This window comes from Bicyclus anynana, chromosome 8, assembly GCF_947172395.1.
Source record: "Bicyclus anynana chromosome 8, ilBicAnyn1.1, whole genome shotgun sequence".
Taxonomy (NCBI): domain Eukaryota; kingdom Metazoa; phylum Arthropoda; class Insecta; order Lepidoptera; family Nymphalidae; genus Bicyclus; species Bicyclus anynana.
Genome location: NC_069090.1, coordinates 12393139 through 12410671, shown reverse-complemented (window position 1 = coordinate 12410671; position 17533 = coordinate 12393139). Strand labels below are relative to the sequence as shown.

General features: G+C 34.4%; 2 protein-coding genes across 2 annotated transcripts; both read right to left on the bottom strand.

Moving 5' to 3' along the window:
* Positions 1–5084: 5084 nt before the first annotated feature.
* Positions 5085–10918, bottom strand: LOC112052496 (alpha-tocopherol transfer protein-like). The gene is made up of 8 exons (XM_024091599.2): positions 10905–10918; positions 9142–9172; positions 8626–8764; positions 7829–7982; positions 7158–7275; positions 6603–6737; positions 5904–6117; positions 5085–5260 (listed from the first exon to the last, which is right to left on the bottom strand). Exons 1-8 carry the CDS (start codon positions 10916–10918, stop codon positions 5106–5108), a joined length of 960 nt encoding a protein of 319 aa, XP_023947367.2. The 3' UTR covers positions 5085–5105.
* Positions 10919–12163: 1245 nt separating this feature from the next.
* Positions 12164–16623, bottom strand: LOC112052492 (uncharacterized). The gene is made up of 6 exons (XM_024091593.2): positions 16430–16623; positions 15860–16013; positions 14805–14922; positions 13953–14087; positions 13014–13227; positions 12164–12367 (listed from the first exon to the last, which is right to left on the bottom strand). Exons 1-6 carry the CDS (start codon positions 16590–16592, stop codon positions 12213–12215), a joined length of 939 nt encoding a protein of 312 aa, XP_023947361.2. The 5' UTR covers positions 16593–16623; the 3' UTR covers positions 12164–12212.
* Positions 16624–17533: the final 910 nt, after the last annotated feature.

Below are 17533 nucleotides of genomic sequence, written 5' to 3'. Positions count from 1 at the left end.
GACCTATTGCTCGGACGTCAATAGAGGTCATTATAAAAATTGTTCCTCATAAAATTGTCTACAAAAAATGTCTCTTATAGTTTTTCTGTAAAATTAACGGTTTTCCGATCATAGCGCTGAGAAAGCGACTATATTGTAACGATGCACTCGTTTCCTCACCACCTTCGAGGTAGAATGCAAGGCGCGTTTTTTTACATGGTTTCCCCCGTAAGCATAATCCATGATATATAATGAAAGTTTATTTTAATTAACAATTAATATTTTTTTATCAAAATTTTGAAAAATACCGAAAAAAATAAATTTTTGCTAATATTTTTTTTTTATTCATTGTCAATATTTTCAGCTTCACTATCGTTATTGGCTACTGACAAAATGTCAAGTGGAGTTATTTCTTGATTTAAATCTACATCTTCATCATTTTCATCATTCGTTGACTCTGCGTTTAAGCATGACTGGCCGCGGCAATGCCCACAAACTTTAGAGCATCTCAATCCAATTTTTTTGCATCCACATTTGCCGCCACAACCTTTTGTACAATTACAAAAGATTGTATTCAGTAGTTCATCGGGTGCTGGTGGTAATAAAGTCATTATTGGATGCAGCATATCATTTTTTAACTCCCAACCCCACTGTTCTGGATCGATGTCTCTTCCTAGCCAGGTTTGTGTTTGGTAATATGCTCGAAAAATATGCTGTTGAGCTGAAGAAGTAGGTTATGAAGGAAATTTTACAGCTGTACTTTGTCTTGTTAATTTAGCAAAGCTGTAGCTTTTATCTGTAATTATCAATTGAATTTTCTGATTTTGGAGCACCGTATACAGCTAGTAGAAAATGTATTCCAGTATTGACAATGACATCTCGAGAGCAATTTTCTTGTTGGAATATTTCTGTACAATTGTTTAAATCGGGTCTTTTTTCAAACATCTTCATGACTTTCAATTTTCCTTTCCCAAAAAGTGCTGAAGTTGTATCGCATCCGGTCATGGCATGCAGAAACAGAATATTTTTTTTGCAATGTGGATACTTGTTGAGGCTATCAGTCGAGTATATTTTTGTTTCAGCATTGTTTTTTCCTGGTTTTTTGAAAAAAATTTATGTAGATTGATCAAGTATTTGAGTGCGTGCTATGAGTATACTCAGTCTAACTGGCAGTAGCAGGTATAAAGGGACGGGTCTCGGAACAATGAAATACGAAACATCTGCCATTGAAGGTCATTAGAATGAGATATAGTACGTCTTACTAAAAACCTAAACCCCTATACGATAAATATATCTTTCTGGAAACATCTAAATGTAAAATAAAAGATTTAGAGACATTTACAAACATTACTAAAAAGCAATAGAGTTTACGCCTTGGTGTACGGTATACAATACCGTATGTGAGTGCATTCTTGCCGCTTTCTCAGCGCTATGATCGGAAAACCGTTAATTTTACAGAAAAACTATAAGAGACATTTTTTGTAGACAATTTTATGAGGAACAATTTTTATAATGACCTCTATTGACGTCCGAGCAATAGGTCGCGAAATATTTGCAAAAAACTGATTTTCGTGACCTTTTGACCTCTGTAATTTTTTTAGCCGGCACGATATCGATGTCGATTTTTCACAACTTCATTATAACGCCGTAATAAAGGTGTATACAAAAATTCAGCTCACTAGGAATTTTTCCCCAGATTGGGGTATAAAATGCCTAAAATTATTGGACTATTAGAGAAAGTCATGGTTGGCCTTTACATTTAATCCTATTAAGATAAAGTTGTAAGTACTAACTATGCTTTAATTTAACTTTTTACAAATCCCGCGGGAACCATTGATTTTACACATTACACCGGGATAAAAGATGCCTAGATGTTGTTGAATAACCTCTTCTATTTTCCAGTAAAAGCCCCATTGAAATCAATTCAGCCGTTCGATTAGCCCGGCCAAATAGACAAAAATTTAAAAATAAAAACCTTTATTCTTTGACGACCTCCGTGGCGCAGTGGCATGGTGGATTTACAAGTCGAAGGTTCTGGTTTCGATTCCCGGCTGGGACGATTAAGATTTTCTTAATTGGTCCAGGTCTGGCTGGTGGTAGGTTTCGGCTGTGGCAAGATACCATCCTAACTGCAAAGACGTATCGCCAAGCAATTTAGCGTTCCGGTACAATGTCGTGTAGAAACCGAAAGGAGTGTGGATTTCATCCTACTCAAATCGCATAAAAAATCATTTATTTCAAGTAGGCTCAGTTTACAAGCACTTTTGATACGTCAGTTGACTATTTGTAAAGTTTCTACCGCCGGTTCGGAAGGCTGCAGGTTCTGCTGAGAAGAAACCGACAAGTAACTCAACAGTTGCTCAAGATAGGATGTACTGTTTATGACACTAAAAAGTGAATAAACTTATTTTCTTTCTTTCTTTCTCTTTTAAAATAAAATCATACAATATTATAATTAACAATTGATGACAACAATTTTTATAGTTTTACTTCCTGTGTATAAAATCACTGAGTCACACACAAACCTTCCCGCTCTTTCATCGCAAGTTCTCTCGTCAGGGGTTGCCTGGTAGAGATTACTTATAGTAATAAGGCCGCCTTTGCATGCTAAGTTTAAATTATCTTTTTAATGTTTTAATTTATAATTGTATTTTTGTGTGCAATAAAGTATTTCTTCTTCTTCTTTTTCTTCTTCTTCTTCTTCTGAGTTTCAGCGGTTGCAGCGAACCGAATAGTCAGCCGCAGTCACGGTCAGCCGCTAGTGCGATTCAATCCTGATGTTAGCATGTTTATTCTTTAGTCTTTAGATAACAGCTTAAATTATTCTCAATAACAATTGATCTTTTGTCAGATTACCACACTTTTTCTTATACAACAGGTGAATCCAAAGTCTAGTGTTGCATTTATTTTTTGTTTATAAACGTACAACGTAATTATATGTAATTCCAGAACACATGTAAGTAGAAAATGTAATGTAAATACAGTAGCAAAAACTAAATTAGAGATAACAATGGTTAAACGTGGTAACACTTCATAACTATTAGCTAGTTGTTATGTGAAACCTTCCGTCAAACACGAACGATCGTCAGTAAAGAAGAAACAAATTTTTAAATAACCCTTCTTGCAGTTGGGTAATGGGGATGATGACTAGGTTTGAATATATTGATTATTTTATGATATATTCGGATAAATTAGGTCAATGTTAACTAATTTATACATAAAAAGCAAAGATCGTCTGGATATTTGCAAAATAAATAAGATAATAAAATTTCAAAATCTATCAAATTTTTTTATCCTAATTAGATGAAAATTCATACAGTTTTAGCTTCCTTACATTAAATGTGACATTTTTTAATACATGAACTATAAACTTAAACGCACAAATAACAAAGATATTAGTAATTTTGTTTGAACGCACATACAAATCTAACGATCATTACATTATCTACGACGTCATTAGTTCGTGCCATTTTGTATGGGGCGTTTTTCTGGGATCCGCGGCAGCGCCGCAAATCTGACCCTTTAAATCCCTGTAGCTCCGAAAGTAATGATCGCAGATACCCTGTTACTTTTACAAAATTGCTTTACTATTAGCATACTCTTAATTTATATACAATTTAAAAAAACAGTCATCATCCCTTTAGGTTTTAGCAAAAATATCACGATACTGAGCCACCTGCATCCAGCGAATCCCTGCGATTGGCCACTGACGTGACTGACGTGCCAATTAAAATGAGATATTCCAAAAGGACGAAGTCCCGGGCGTTGGAGAATTGTAATAAAAATGTTCTTCTTTGCACGTTTTTTTTTAAGATAATTTTAAGGAATGACCACTGAAATTACTGACGTGACAAATGCAAAGAGGTATGGCTACCCATTTTATTAATATTTACTGAAGTGAATAAATCTAACAAAATAAAAAGAAATAAATAAAATAAAAAACAAGTTTTTGAGTTATAACAAGATAGCGCCGACAATTGACAGCAAACGTCTAATCGATTACTGCATTGAAAACGTCATCAATCCGCCATTATTACTTATAGTAGTGTTGCATTTCTTGGGAGATAATGAATATTATTTCGAAAGAATTAAAGTGAATTCGTAGATTTGTTTAATCAAAACTACTGTTTTTTTTATTTCCGCTAGGGTACAATGACTGATCCTGGGCTCCATATAATTTTGAACCATCTCCTTTATTTATTTCTGAACTTACGGATAGTTATCGAACCCCTTACCCTTTAGTTAAGATATAGCTAACTAGCGTCAGAGAGGAATAATCTTTCAAGACAATCGAGTTTTGAAAAACTAACATAATTAATTTCAATCATTATGATTATTTTATAAATAACATTACAATAGCTCTTTATCTTATCATAGAACGTCAATTATGAAATTGAAAAAATATCATAATAACTAGATTTTTCACAATCATACTGTAATGAAATTAAAAATGCATTACAACCGTAGACAGTGAGAGAAATAGACACCTGTTTGGTGCACCGTTGTCAGACGTTGACGTCAACTATTCTAATCCAATTATTCACAAAAATTGTATTTTAAACTAATTGGTTACTTAAAACTTGTAGTTTGTCGACACTGTGCTAATACAACGGTTAATTTTTTTTTTGTAATTGACAAGTTAGCCATTCATTGCGATCTCACCTGATGTTAAGTGACGATGCAGTCTAAGATGAAAGCGGGCTAACTTGGTAAGAGGTTTATTTTACCCATACATCACTCCGATACCATAGCATAAAAATATATTATTGTAACAAAGGTGAAGCGTGATGAAATCGAATATCGGATCATCTTGTGTCGTTTCTTTACAAATTCCATGCATAGATGTTGTTTTTTTTTGTCTATTTGCTTCTCTGTCTACGGATCCGCTCGCTTCTATCTTAGATTGCATCAGCACTTACCATCAGGTGAGATTGTAGTCAAGGGCTAACCTGTAGAGAATAAAAAAATGATATGAAATTGTTGAAGTGAATTTCATATAATTTTTTTTTATTATCTACAGATTAGCCTAACTAAAATAAAGGGTTAACTTGTTGGGAGTAGGTTGGAATCCTCCGTATATGAGGATTGAATTCATTATAAGCAAGCAATTTTTATAAGCATTTTATTTAATCTACATTTAATTTTCTGAATGAACCCGGCAATCCCAGATATTTGTCGTTGAATTGATCCGCACACCTGTAGTTTTCATTCGTGCAAGCTTTTTGCATTTCCTTGAAGTATTTCAAATTGTCCTCCGATCCGATTGTTGATTTTAAATCACCTGAAAGTTTTCAAAATTGATTTGGGAGGTAAATAAGATCAAGTGACAGGCCCGAAAGGTTCTTTTCAAAATGTACCTACAGTGTATAAATAACTAGACTAGATCGCGCGGTTTCAACCTCGTGGTTCCCGTTTCTGTAGAAATACGGAGATAATATATAGTTTATAGCCTTCCTCGATAAATGTGCTATCTAACACTGAAAGAATTTTTCAAATCGGACCAGTAGTTCCTGAGATTAGCGCGTTCAATCAAACAAACAAACTCTTTAGCTTTATAATATTAGTATAGATGTGAAGTGTCAAGCGGTACCTACTATTACCTACTACACTATCGGGCCCAGGTTCGATTGTTTATGAAGTACTACTTCTTATTAAGGGAAGGCTCTACCGAATACTGCGTTGGATTCAGTCGATGACTATATATATTATCCCCGTATTCATACGGGAACGGGAACCACGAGAGTGAAACCGCGCGGCGTCTGCTAGTATGTGAATAAAGCGGCAAACTAGGGTTATGTCACCAGGTTACATCTCATCAACCTGGTGACAGATGAACGGATGAAACGGACGAATAGCGGAGTCCCATAAATGGGATCCCGTTTCACCCTTTGGTTATGGAGGAGCCACAACAAATGGTTACTTACAACAGAGTTGATATGTCGATTTTTGCAGACCGCCATAATCTGCTGGCATGGTCTCTTTAGGTATGAATTTGTATAAGTCGTCAATGACTTTATGGACTTGGATTCGCTCAGCAACCTTTGCCTTCAATACTTGCTTACATATTGTAATCAAAGTGTCTATTGCTTTCGACGTCGTTATAAAGTGAATGGCTTTTATTCTCATTCCGAAGCCGTCCTGAAAGAAATAAATAAATATGTAAGTATATAGGGCAATACTTACATTACACTTTAATTTTTTTTATTCTCTACAAGTTAGCCCTTGACTACAATCTCACCTGATGGTAAATGATGATGCAATCTAAGATGGACGCGGGCTAACTTGTTAGAAGTAGGATGAAATCCACACTCCTTTCGGTTTCTACACGACATCGTACCGGAATGCTAAATCGCTTGGCGGTACGTCTTTGTCGGTAGGGTGTTAACTAATCACAGCCGAAGCCTCCCACTCGTTATAGCACTAGCTCCCACCAGCTATATAGCATCAAGCCCTAAAGTAAGCATTGCCTGTGTTATGGGTAAGTATTATCATCTTGGTAACATTTACTTAACGCATTCGTAACCCTTGCTTAGTGCTAGAAGGAGGCTGGATGGATGGCCTACTTGTAGTGAGCCAATAAAATAAATTGATAATAGTGATGAATAACTAATGTAAATACTAACCATAACGATTTTGTGAACTTGATGTATTTCCATTACATTGAAGGTTTTTAGGAGTTCAAAAATATTTGCTTTTCTATAGTCCAACACAGCGATATATCCATTGCAATAGTCATAGCGCAATAAATACTCACAAAGCTGAAAAAGTAGAATAATGAGCATAAAATAATACAGCGAGCATGTTATTTAGCAGTTACTGGAAGGCTGGTGGAATAAATGACCTATCTTGCTTCTGCAGTTGTCGACGAATTAACATTTGTTCTGACTTCCGGCACCACCATTTTAGTACGGCACTAGGATTTTCGACATTTATTTTTAATCATATTTAACACTATAACAAAGCCGTACATTAATAATTAGTCGTAATTTATCATTTGTACCTGAGAATTCCCAGACGTACTCACGACTGTACCGCTCAGAAATGACGGCATAGTGCTTAGAATTATTTTCTGATATAGTAACAGCCTTCTAAACGTTATTCACGTTGGTTCATTTCACAGGTAATTTTTGTTCAAGGGCTTGTAGTCTAATACATGTAAGGAAAACTGTACTACTCACCATAACAAAGAATCTATAGAAATCCATAAAAGTTGACCCGTCGGACTGTTTCATGAAACTTTGAATCCAAAAAACTCTATAATGATCCTTCGTCATCTTTGGTAAGAAACAAACGTGACTGTAAATTAAAATTAATTGTATTACGCTCGTACGTATATAATATTAATTTAATTCGTAAAAAATATCAATAAAGTTTTCTAAAAGATAGAGGTCTCCTTTATTCGAAGAAATTGTCTAAGTATACAAACAATCAGTTTTTCACAAATCTCACGGGAACCATGGATTTTTCCGGGATGAAAAAAATAATACAGAGTGAAATCTCTTTCCATTCATTCCATTCCATCCATTTTCAGCCAAATCGCTTCAGTAGCCGCGGCATAAAGGAGGAACAAACATACACACACTTACACACAAACTTTCGCCTTTATAATATTAGTGTGATTATAAAGAGGTAAAGTTTCCGTAGTTGTAGGGGGTAATCTCTGGATCTACTTAACCGATTTTGAAAATTCTTTCACCAATAGAAAGCCACGTTATGTTTTACTCCGTGTTATTTGGGAACGGGAACTATGTGGGTGAAACCGCGGGGCGTCTTTTAGCGGCATTTTTGCGTCTTTAGCATTTTTCTATTATCTCCGAAACAATATGGCTTATTAACATACTGTACTTACAATTCCTCTAAAATGGCAAGTTTTGCTGGTTCGGGTAATGGCTCAAAAAATTGTGGTAACAAAGTTCGGTACGTAGCGATGCTGTCCAATTTCATCTTTGCTCTTTCTACAGAACCCTTACTGAGAATGATGATCCTTTCTAGATAATCCTTCGCTAAAATTAATAAATCGTAATTTATACAAATCGCAATTAGATAGGTAGTCGTAATAAAAAAAATCGTCGCCCCACTTCATAATTTTAAATACAACATATCAATCTAATAAGATCACATGCCTGCAGCGCTGACAGCTTCACAGCCAATAAAACGGATCGTGTGTTGGTCGCGATATGCATGATATCATGCCGATCGCGACCAACACACGATTAATTTTATTGGGTCTCAAGCCGTTAGTGCTGCAGGCATGTGAGCTTATTTGATCGTCAGAAGCTGTTATTAAAACACATTTATTACAACAAGCTTAAATAGTCAATTAACGAATTTATTATTGACAATGATATCCTGAGCCTGTTGGTTCAGATTTCATCTTCATACAAAAAGTAGAAATTTATTAATGTTTTATGTAATGTTATTAAATATAGTAAATAATGACTATTTTAAAAGTGCAAAAATACCTACTGTTCAGTTTATTGCAACTTCTCAACAGAACCTGCCTTCTAATAGGATGTTCTCTACAAATAGTAAATCTTGACGTTTTCAAAGTGCTTGTATACTAAGCCTAATAAAAATAAACTAAGATTTTGATTTTGACATCGGAAGAGGTGCCAAATGAACCATTGTATAAAAAATTGTACTTACAATATTTTTTTCTTACAATATGAGGTTGTTTATCGAGCCAATCCTGCAAAATTATGAAGGCTTCGTCCAACCTCTCCGGTGAGTCCAAATCATATTGTTTCTTCAGGTACTCTAACGTATCCGGGTTATACTCAAATATCTGATCGGTATTAATTGTTTCCATTGAAAATGATAAAAGCGACAATCACACGCAAATATACAGTTTAAAATGGGATAAAAGATTATTAAAAACAATGATATTAATATTAAACCTTCAAGTTGAATGTATATTCGACCTAGCTCCTGTTAAATTTTTAATAATAAAGCTAAGCGCACATCGTAGCCGCAACAAGTTAGATATAACGAACCGCAACGCAGCGTAAAATATGGTATGCTATTTTTAAAACTGTTATGGGTCCTGAGAAAGGAGGCACTAAATTTAAATACAAAATAGGCTATTCCAATTAATATAATTGGAATGATCTATGTTGTTTCACTTTAGAGCAAAAGTAATATAATATATTAATTATAATTTACCAGGCCGGGCTTTGCTCGATGTTTATTAATTCTAGAACAATTTTTTATGACTGAAAAATAATTTTATTTTTGCATCCCTGAGAAGATATAGGTAGGTATACTAAATAATAATAAAATAATCGGATAAGAAATTTTCACCTTAGCACTGCACCTAAGTATTAAGGTAAATAGTAAATTAACGTGGGTAGCAACATTGTTTGAATGGTGATCAATAGCTCCATATTTATGGCCTGATTAAAATCCAAAAGGTAATCTCAGGAATATCTACTTTCGTACATCAAAATTATTTGACAAATCCAATTTGTGTGATGTGAGCTTACTTTATTTCACGGATAGCTGCACTTTGCACAAAATCTCGAGCCTCATGACCTTGGTCACAGTTAACAAACGAGTAGGTGTTATCTTGACTGCACTTTAATATAAATATATATTTTTTTGTCATTAATTATCCTCTGCATATTAAAAGAAGGTAAAACTGTATGTATTGTATTGTTACAATACATTTTACATAAGTAATCATAATTAATATAAATTGTGGGAACGTGGAAATGGTCTTAGGGCTTTTCAGGATGAAGGCAATCACGAGTAAACCATTCTTCGAATGTGCAAGGCCACCTAGCCGGAGACTGCTTCTTCGCCATTGACAATGACTTCCCAGACACTTGCTCTGGACCGCAGTCTAGATAATAACTAGTCGCTGTCTTGTGCATACCAATCTATACATATAATAAATGTATACAGAATTGACATCTATACAGATATAGATGTCAATTCTGCATACATGAAATACTTATATTTCCAAAATAACTATTAACGGGTGATTAGATTAACGTTTTTGGCGTCAGTATCGATACTGATACCGATCGCGATCGGTAAGTTTTTTGTCTGTCTGTATGTTCGTTATAAAAACAAAAAGTACTCAACGGATTACAACGAAACTTGGCATAATTATTCTTCGTACTCCTGGGCAGGTTATAGTATACTTTTCATCACGCTACGATCAATAGGAGCAGAGCAGTGAAGGGAAATGTTGGGAAAACGGGAGAAGTTACTCCATTTTTACAGAAATACCTACTACTGTAAGGGCTGGATTAAAGAGATCTAAGGGCGGACGAAGTCGCTGGCGTCGGCTAGTGTTAAATAAAATTAGTAGTAGAAGTCTAAGAAGTGCTAAATTGCAAGTCGCACTGCGTGATTCTTTGGTCAAATGCAATCGAAATAGACATATCGAGCTAACAATGGCCGGCCAGTCGCTCGCATTCGAGCGGTAATGTAGTTTTTTCGTAACTACCCTCAAATCAATGATTACTCTTCCTACCCAGATTAAGGAACTATCGAGAAGAAATAATTCGGAATAATAATAAGTTGATTGATATAATAATAAATGTTGATAGTCGGAAAAATCAATCCGCTTGGGAGCTTTCATAGAAAACTAACGGTACTCAATCTCTCACAGATACAACAAAAACTAGTACCGGTGGAATATTCCTTTTTAACAAAAATATCTAAGTATATGGTCGAACTTGAGAAACCTCCTCCTTTTTTTTAGTCGGTAAAAAATCCCGCAATACCATATACGAGTATCTATATTTTAAGGATAACTTACCGTTCTCAGACTTATAAGGCTCATTGGCAATAACAAACTATAAACTTCAAAGTTCAAAAGCAAGTAAGTAACGATTTTTATTTATTCAACCCCTTTGGTTGTGAAACTAGCAATCTTAACAAAGTTCCTGAAAATAGTGTACCTAATAATGTCTTACATTTCTGGAATCATTATTAAATGAACATATTTTTAAGCTAGATGTACCTAGTTTAACTTTACCTAGTTTAAGTATTTTATTTTCACCCCCCATCTAAAAAAGGTTTTTTTTTGGGTTTTTTAGAAGGAACATTTCGTACTTACTAGAAAAAAATAAAATTGCATTAGTTGAAACTATTATTTAAAAAATATTTAACAAGTATAAAATCAACGTTTAACCCTTAAATACCGACGTGCCGTGTTAGTTACTTATGTACCGACGTGTGATCTAGCAGGCCACCATAGGATTAATAACGAAAACTTTAACATAATAATTATTTATTATCTTTTTTCTAACTATACATGTTTCTTAAAAAATAATAACCAAGTTAACATTAAAACTAAAAATTTAACAAATAATAAACCATTTTTTTTTTAAATCACAAGGCACCAAGTTGTAGAAACTATCAAAGTTTATAAATTAGATTGATCTCATTGGATTCTATTTTTTGATACATTTCCTCATTTTAGAACCCTTCCTGTTCTGATGCTAAATTATGGTTATCCTTATTTTTTGTTCGTTCCCTTCTCCTTTTGAGTTTGACCCTTAGCTCTCATTTAACCATTCCGTTGAAATTTGTTCATGGTCTTTAATTTTAAGCGTTTTTAGGTTTTTTTCTAATTTGAAGAACCAATTTTATTTGCGTTTCATGCCCGAATTACCTAGCTTATCCATTAATATAACTAAATAAAAATAAAAGAGAAAAACATTGTAATTTGAAAAAGTCGTGTCCAAAAAAGGTTACGTAAGTACCGATGTGTGGTCTGACAGACCACTCGCGATCTTAAAAAATCATAAATCACCGAAATTGCACGCGCCGACACATGCATCCTCCACTATCACTTCCGAGGGGTAGAGAGGAGTTAGAGAGGATTGATCATCGTATATGTAACTAGACTTTCCGAACAGTCAAAGTGTCTGACAGACCACACGTCGGCACTTAAGGGTCAAGTTATTTTCAGCTCATGGTACGACGAATTTGCACAGAAGATAGGGATTTTCGTATTTTGTAGAAAAATCAATATAATTTAAAAACCGTAATATATATTAGGATAAGTTAGCTTAAGTTCCATAATGTATTCTTTCTGAATAAAAAAAAAACCTTAATATTTTGGCAACATATATTTCGCTATAAGGCCTTGTTATCAGCTATCATCCTGTAGATATGCCGTACTATTCACGGGACATCCTGAATATTATTGTATAATTATAAGTCAACGTATACATACACAGCAATTTATTAAGTAATATTCTTTATTACCGTTTTATTTAATCTACATTTAATTTTCTGAATGACCCCGGCATTCCCAGATATTTATCGTTAAATTGATCCCCACACCTGTAATTTTCATTCGTGCGAGCGTTTTGCATTTCCTTGAAGTATTTTAAATTTTCCTCCGATCCAATTGTTGATTTTAAATCACCTGAAAGTTTATAAATAAACGTACGTATAGTTTATAAATAAAGTGAAAAAGAAGATACTCTACACTATGGATCACAGGATCCCAATGCAGTCAATATAGCCAATATAGTCATTATACCTAGGACGCTTACTAATAGCGGTTTCTCATTCCTCTTACGTAAGGAAAAGATCTGGTACGTACTTCCATGTTCACTTTTCTACCTTCAGGTTTTTAATGGTTGTTTCTACTATACGTATAAACTGTTATGAAGTTGTTGAAATGAAAAATTCCGTCTCTAATACAGGTTTTTAATGATTCGTCAGTGTAGGCAGTGATTGTTTACATATATGAAGTGCAAGCCTACAATGTACATATATCTTCAAGTCAAGACTAAATAGACACCCTCTTGAAAAATGTGTTACACCATAGGCTGCTTTGCTAGCCTAGATATCTATACTAATATTATAAAGCTGAAGAGTTTGTTGTTTGATTGAACGCGCTAATCTCAGAAACTACTGGCCTGATTTGAAAACTTCGTTCAGTGTTAGATAGCCCATTTATTGAGGAAGGCTATAGGCTATATATTACCCCCACATATTCCTACGGGAACGAGGATCACGCGGGTGAAACGCGTAGTCATTATTATAAAATAAGAATGGTTACTTACAACAGAGTTGATATGTCGATTTTTCCAGACCACCATAATCTGCTGGCATGATTTCTTTAGGAATGAATTTGTACAAGTCGTCAACGTCTTTATGGACTTGTATTCTCTCAGCAACCTTTGCACTCAATACTTGCTTAAACAATGAAATCAAAGTGTCTATTGCTTTCGACGTCGATAAATAGTGAATGCCTTTTATTCTCATTCCAAAACCGTCCTGAAAAAAATAAACTAAACTAGGTTTTGTCTCTGAAAGAAAACATTGCATTACCCAACGCACTACCCTGACGTTTGCAAGGAAAATGTATACCCAATTTAATTATTTATCTTTTTATATTATGTGGGTCAAAAAACTTAATTGGGGTTTTAGTTCATAGTGAAATAAGTATTTCATATAAAGTTATTATGTGCTAGTTGACCTGGCGAACGTTGTTTTGCCTTATAAACTTTTGGGGAAGACTACGCAAGTGTGTTTTAGAAATAATAAAGAAAAATATTTGTTTTGTTTGCATTTCCAGATATAAATTTAAAATAAATAGACACTCTCCATAAAGTCTCATACGAAATTGAGTCTATTACAGACATTAGACTTAATGATAAAATTAGATATTTCATTAAAAACTCGTGAAAAAAAAAATAATTAATTGATTGTGCTGTCTAAATGTTTTGACGTCATGGCGAAAGAGCATATTCTGTCTCATCAGGTACCTAAAATGTTATGTATTGAATGTATCGAAAGACTGTGTGCTTTATCTACATCCATCAACAATTAAGTTAATTTTATAGTTAAGGAAAAAAGAACAGTAGTAGCGTAAGTATCTATATTTTTTTTTACCGGAGACCCGAATCTTTATTCATTCGAAATCACAGGATTAATTAATATCAAAGCATTATGTATTAGCACTAAGTTATTAAATATTGAATTTTAACTAAAATACCAACCATAGTTATTTTAAGTAATTGATGCATATTCACCACGTTCAAGGTTTTTAGCAGTTCAAAGATATTTGTCTCTCTGTAATCTAGTACAGCTACATATCCATTGCAATAGTCGTAGCGTAGTAAATACTCACATAGCTGAAAAAATTGAATATAAGTGCTATTACTGCTAGAAAGTTGTATTTAAAAACGCATATGTACTTAAAAAAATACCTAATCCACACAAACGTCCGTCAAACAAATTAATCACCTTCGGACACAAAAAACTAAAGGTACTGTTACACATGCTCTAAATTAGCATGCTATTAAGTATGCTTCATACGAGCATGCTTATCATCAGTTTACATTTGCTAGCAATAAGCATGCTATTTTCAAGTATGTTCCTGATTAAGAATGCTCAAAGCAAATATTCCAATTACACATGCTAATTTGTATCTATCGCTCTCTGTCTATAGTATCGTGTCAGACAGGGAGAGATGAAGGTCAAGATAATAAAGAATAGCAATGCTGATCGACTGGCATACTCAATAAGCAAACCTATTCAGACGCGCTAAAAGCACGCCCCCTTCCACCCGCGCAGCAAGTAGAATGCATGCTCATAAATCGCACGAATGTTGATTTTTGAACAAGCACGAAATAAGCATGCTCATTATTAGCAATTTTACGATACACATGATATCACGCCTTTTGGAATGTTCTTAGTCTAATGTATACCTTATACTTTTCTACTTACAGTTTAATTTTACAAAATTGCCGCAGCTAATCTCTTAGGAACAGTTCCCTCGGACGTATGTCGGTAAATGTAGGCCGGGAACTTGGGTTCCCACGGACGTTTGTGTAGGAAACCGTACTTACCATAACAAAGAATCTGAAGAAATCCATGAGAGCTGACGCATCGTATTGCTTCGTGAAATTTTTAATCCAAAAAACTCTGTAATGGTCTTTGGTCAACTTTGGTAAGAAACTAACATTACTGTAAATTAATAAAATTATATGTTAGTATTATACATCATCATCATAATTAACAATCCTAATTCGGCTATTTGTTGAGCACGAGTCGCGACTCTTAGGCTATTAGGCTAATAGTCCACCACGCTGAGATTTAAGAAAATTAGGTAAGCAGGTTTCTTCGCGATGTTTTTCCTCTACCGTTTGAGACACGTGATATTTTATTTCTTAAAATGCACTTATCTGAAAAGTTGCAGTTGAAACGCCCAGACCGGATTGGACTTCGATTCGATTCGACCCTCCGAATCGAAGGTAGAGGTCATATCAAGATATCACGTCTCAGTCATATACATAGTTATATAGGTGCATGATTTATATTATCTATATACTTATTTAAAATAAGTGAAGTTTTTTAAAAGCTTACGATGTCTTTCGATCGAATTAACAGTATTAACTGAGAGCCTGAGAGAGCTAAAACTCAGTTTTTGATGGCTGAAAATTGACAGTTTTACCAAAGGTAATTGAAAGAAAACAAAGAAATTGGACTTTGATTTTAGAAGGTAGCGGGTTACAAGGGATGAAACCCTCAAAAGTTCAAGGACATCTAGCAAAGGGTCACCACAAAGTTAAGGGTCTGGCGATTTTATTCTTCATTATATCCCGTAGAAAATAATAAAAACGTTTTTCTTGGCAATTAGGTACGTCAGTTTTATTTTATAAACTGTGACAGGTCCAGTTCGGTAAGGCATTTTGAAATTTTAGTTGGAGGGCATCGATGCTGAAGCCAAACATATATATATTTTTTAAGTATTGTCTGTCTGTCTGTCCGTCTTTTTCACAACAAAGTTTCAGTCAGCCGAGTCTGTTTCTCTCAAAACTCAATAACTACTGAATTGTGTTTTTTAAACTGGTTTTCATGTGGTTATCACCAATGTAGATTCATGAGAACTGGTGTTACTTACAATTCCTCAAAAATAACGAGTTTTGCAGGCTCGGGTAATGGTTCAAAAAACTGTGGTAACAACGTACGGTACGTAGCGATGCTGTCCAATTTCATCTTTGCTCTTTCTATAGAACCCTTACTGAGAATCATAATCCGTTCCAGATATTCCTTCGCTATAAGTAATAATAATAATCAAATGTAATATACAAAAAAAATCAAATCGCAATTCTTTTTTTAACATGATTAAGTAATTTACAAACAAAAATCATCACTACAATATGTTAAACACATCATTAATTTAATTTAAAAATCATTTAATTAAAAAAATGCTTCGAAGCAATTGAATCGGCTTTCATCTTCCTACAAAAAGTAGAATTATTATATTAAATTAATAAAAGTAGTAAATATAATTAATGAATGTTTTTTTTTTTTAAAAAGCAACTGTTGATTTTATTGCCGGTTCTTCTCAGCAAACCTGCGTTCCGAAACGGTGGTAAAGTCTTTAAAAGATTGTCTTCAAAAAGTGCATTTGCGATTTTTAGGTTCGATTTTGACATCGGAAGATTATTGTTCTACAATTTGTACTTACAATAATTTTTCCTTGCAATATGGGGTTGCTTATGTAGCCAATCCTGTAAAATTACGAGGGCCTCCTCTAACCTCTCCGTTGTGTCCAAATCATATTGCTTTTTAAGGTACTCCAACGTATCCGGGTTATACTCAAATATCTGATCGGTATTACTCGTTTCCATTGCAAATGGCAAGCGACAATCACACGCAAGTTTACTGGTTTAGTGGGTGTCTACTGATAAAATGAAACAGAAGTTCATTAGCGACAATAATAATTTTATTAATAAAACCTTCAAGTTAAATGTATATTCGACCTAGTTCCTGTTCAATTTTATAATTATAAAGCTAAGCGCACATCATGTCGGACCGCAACATGGTAAAACATACCGCAACGCAGCGTAAAATATTAAGACATTGTAAAAACATCTTACTTTATAAAACTGTAATACTAAAGGAGGCACTAAATTAAAACATAATTATAATAAACTATTTTTTCCACTTTAGTGCAAATAAATATATAAACATCATTATCTACAATAGATATCAGCAACAGTGATTTTGTCAAAATGAAATATACTAAACTAGCGGACGCCCGCGACTTCGTCCGCGTGGAATTTACAATTTAGTTTTCCACAAATCCCTCGGGAACCATGAATTTTTCCGGGATAAAAAGTAGCCTATGTGTTAATCCAAACTATAATTTCAGGTAATTCAGTTTTAAAATTTTAAGTCGCAATTGTTATCGCCGAGTTTCAACAACTTGCGGTGCGGACGGCTTCAGTATGTTCGTGGCGTTCGAGCCGTCCACATCTCTTGTTGTGTAATTATTTATCTGTACAGTAACATAGATAAACAAGGTCCATACACACTCATTCGATTAAAAATGAGTCATACACGACTTTCAATAGTGGTTTATACACGCTCAAGTTGTCAGTGTAAACGCAACTGCAGCAGACACGGACGCGATCCAGGGACGGATGTGTCACCAGGATGGCCGAATGTTATCGCCGCGTTTCAACGATTTGCGGTACGGACGGCTTCAGTGTGCTCGTGGCGTTCGAGCCGTCCACATCTCTTTGTTGTGTAATTCTTTATGGGTTACTTGGGATAGGCGGGGAGAGTG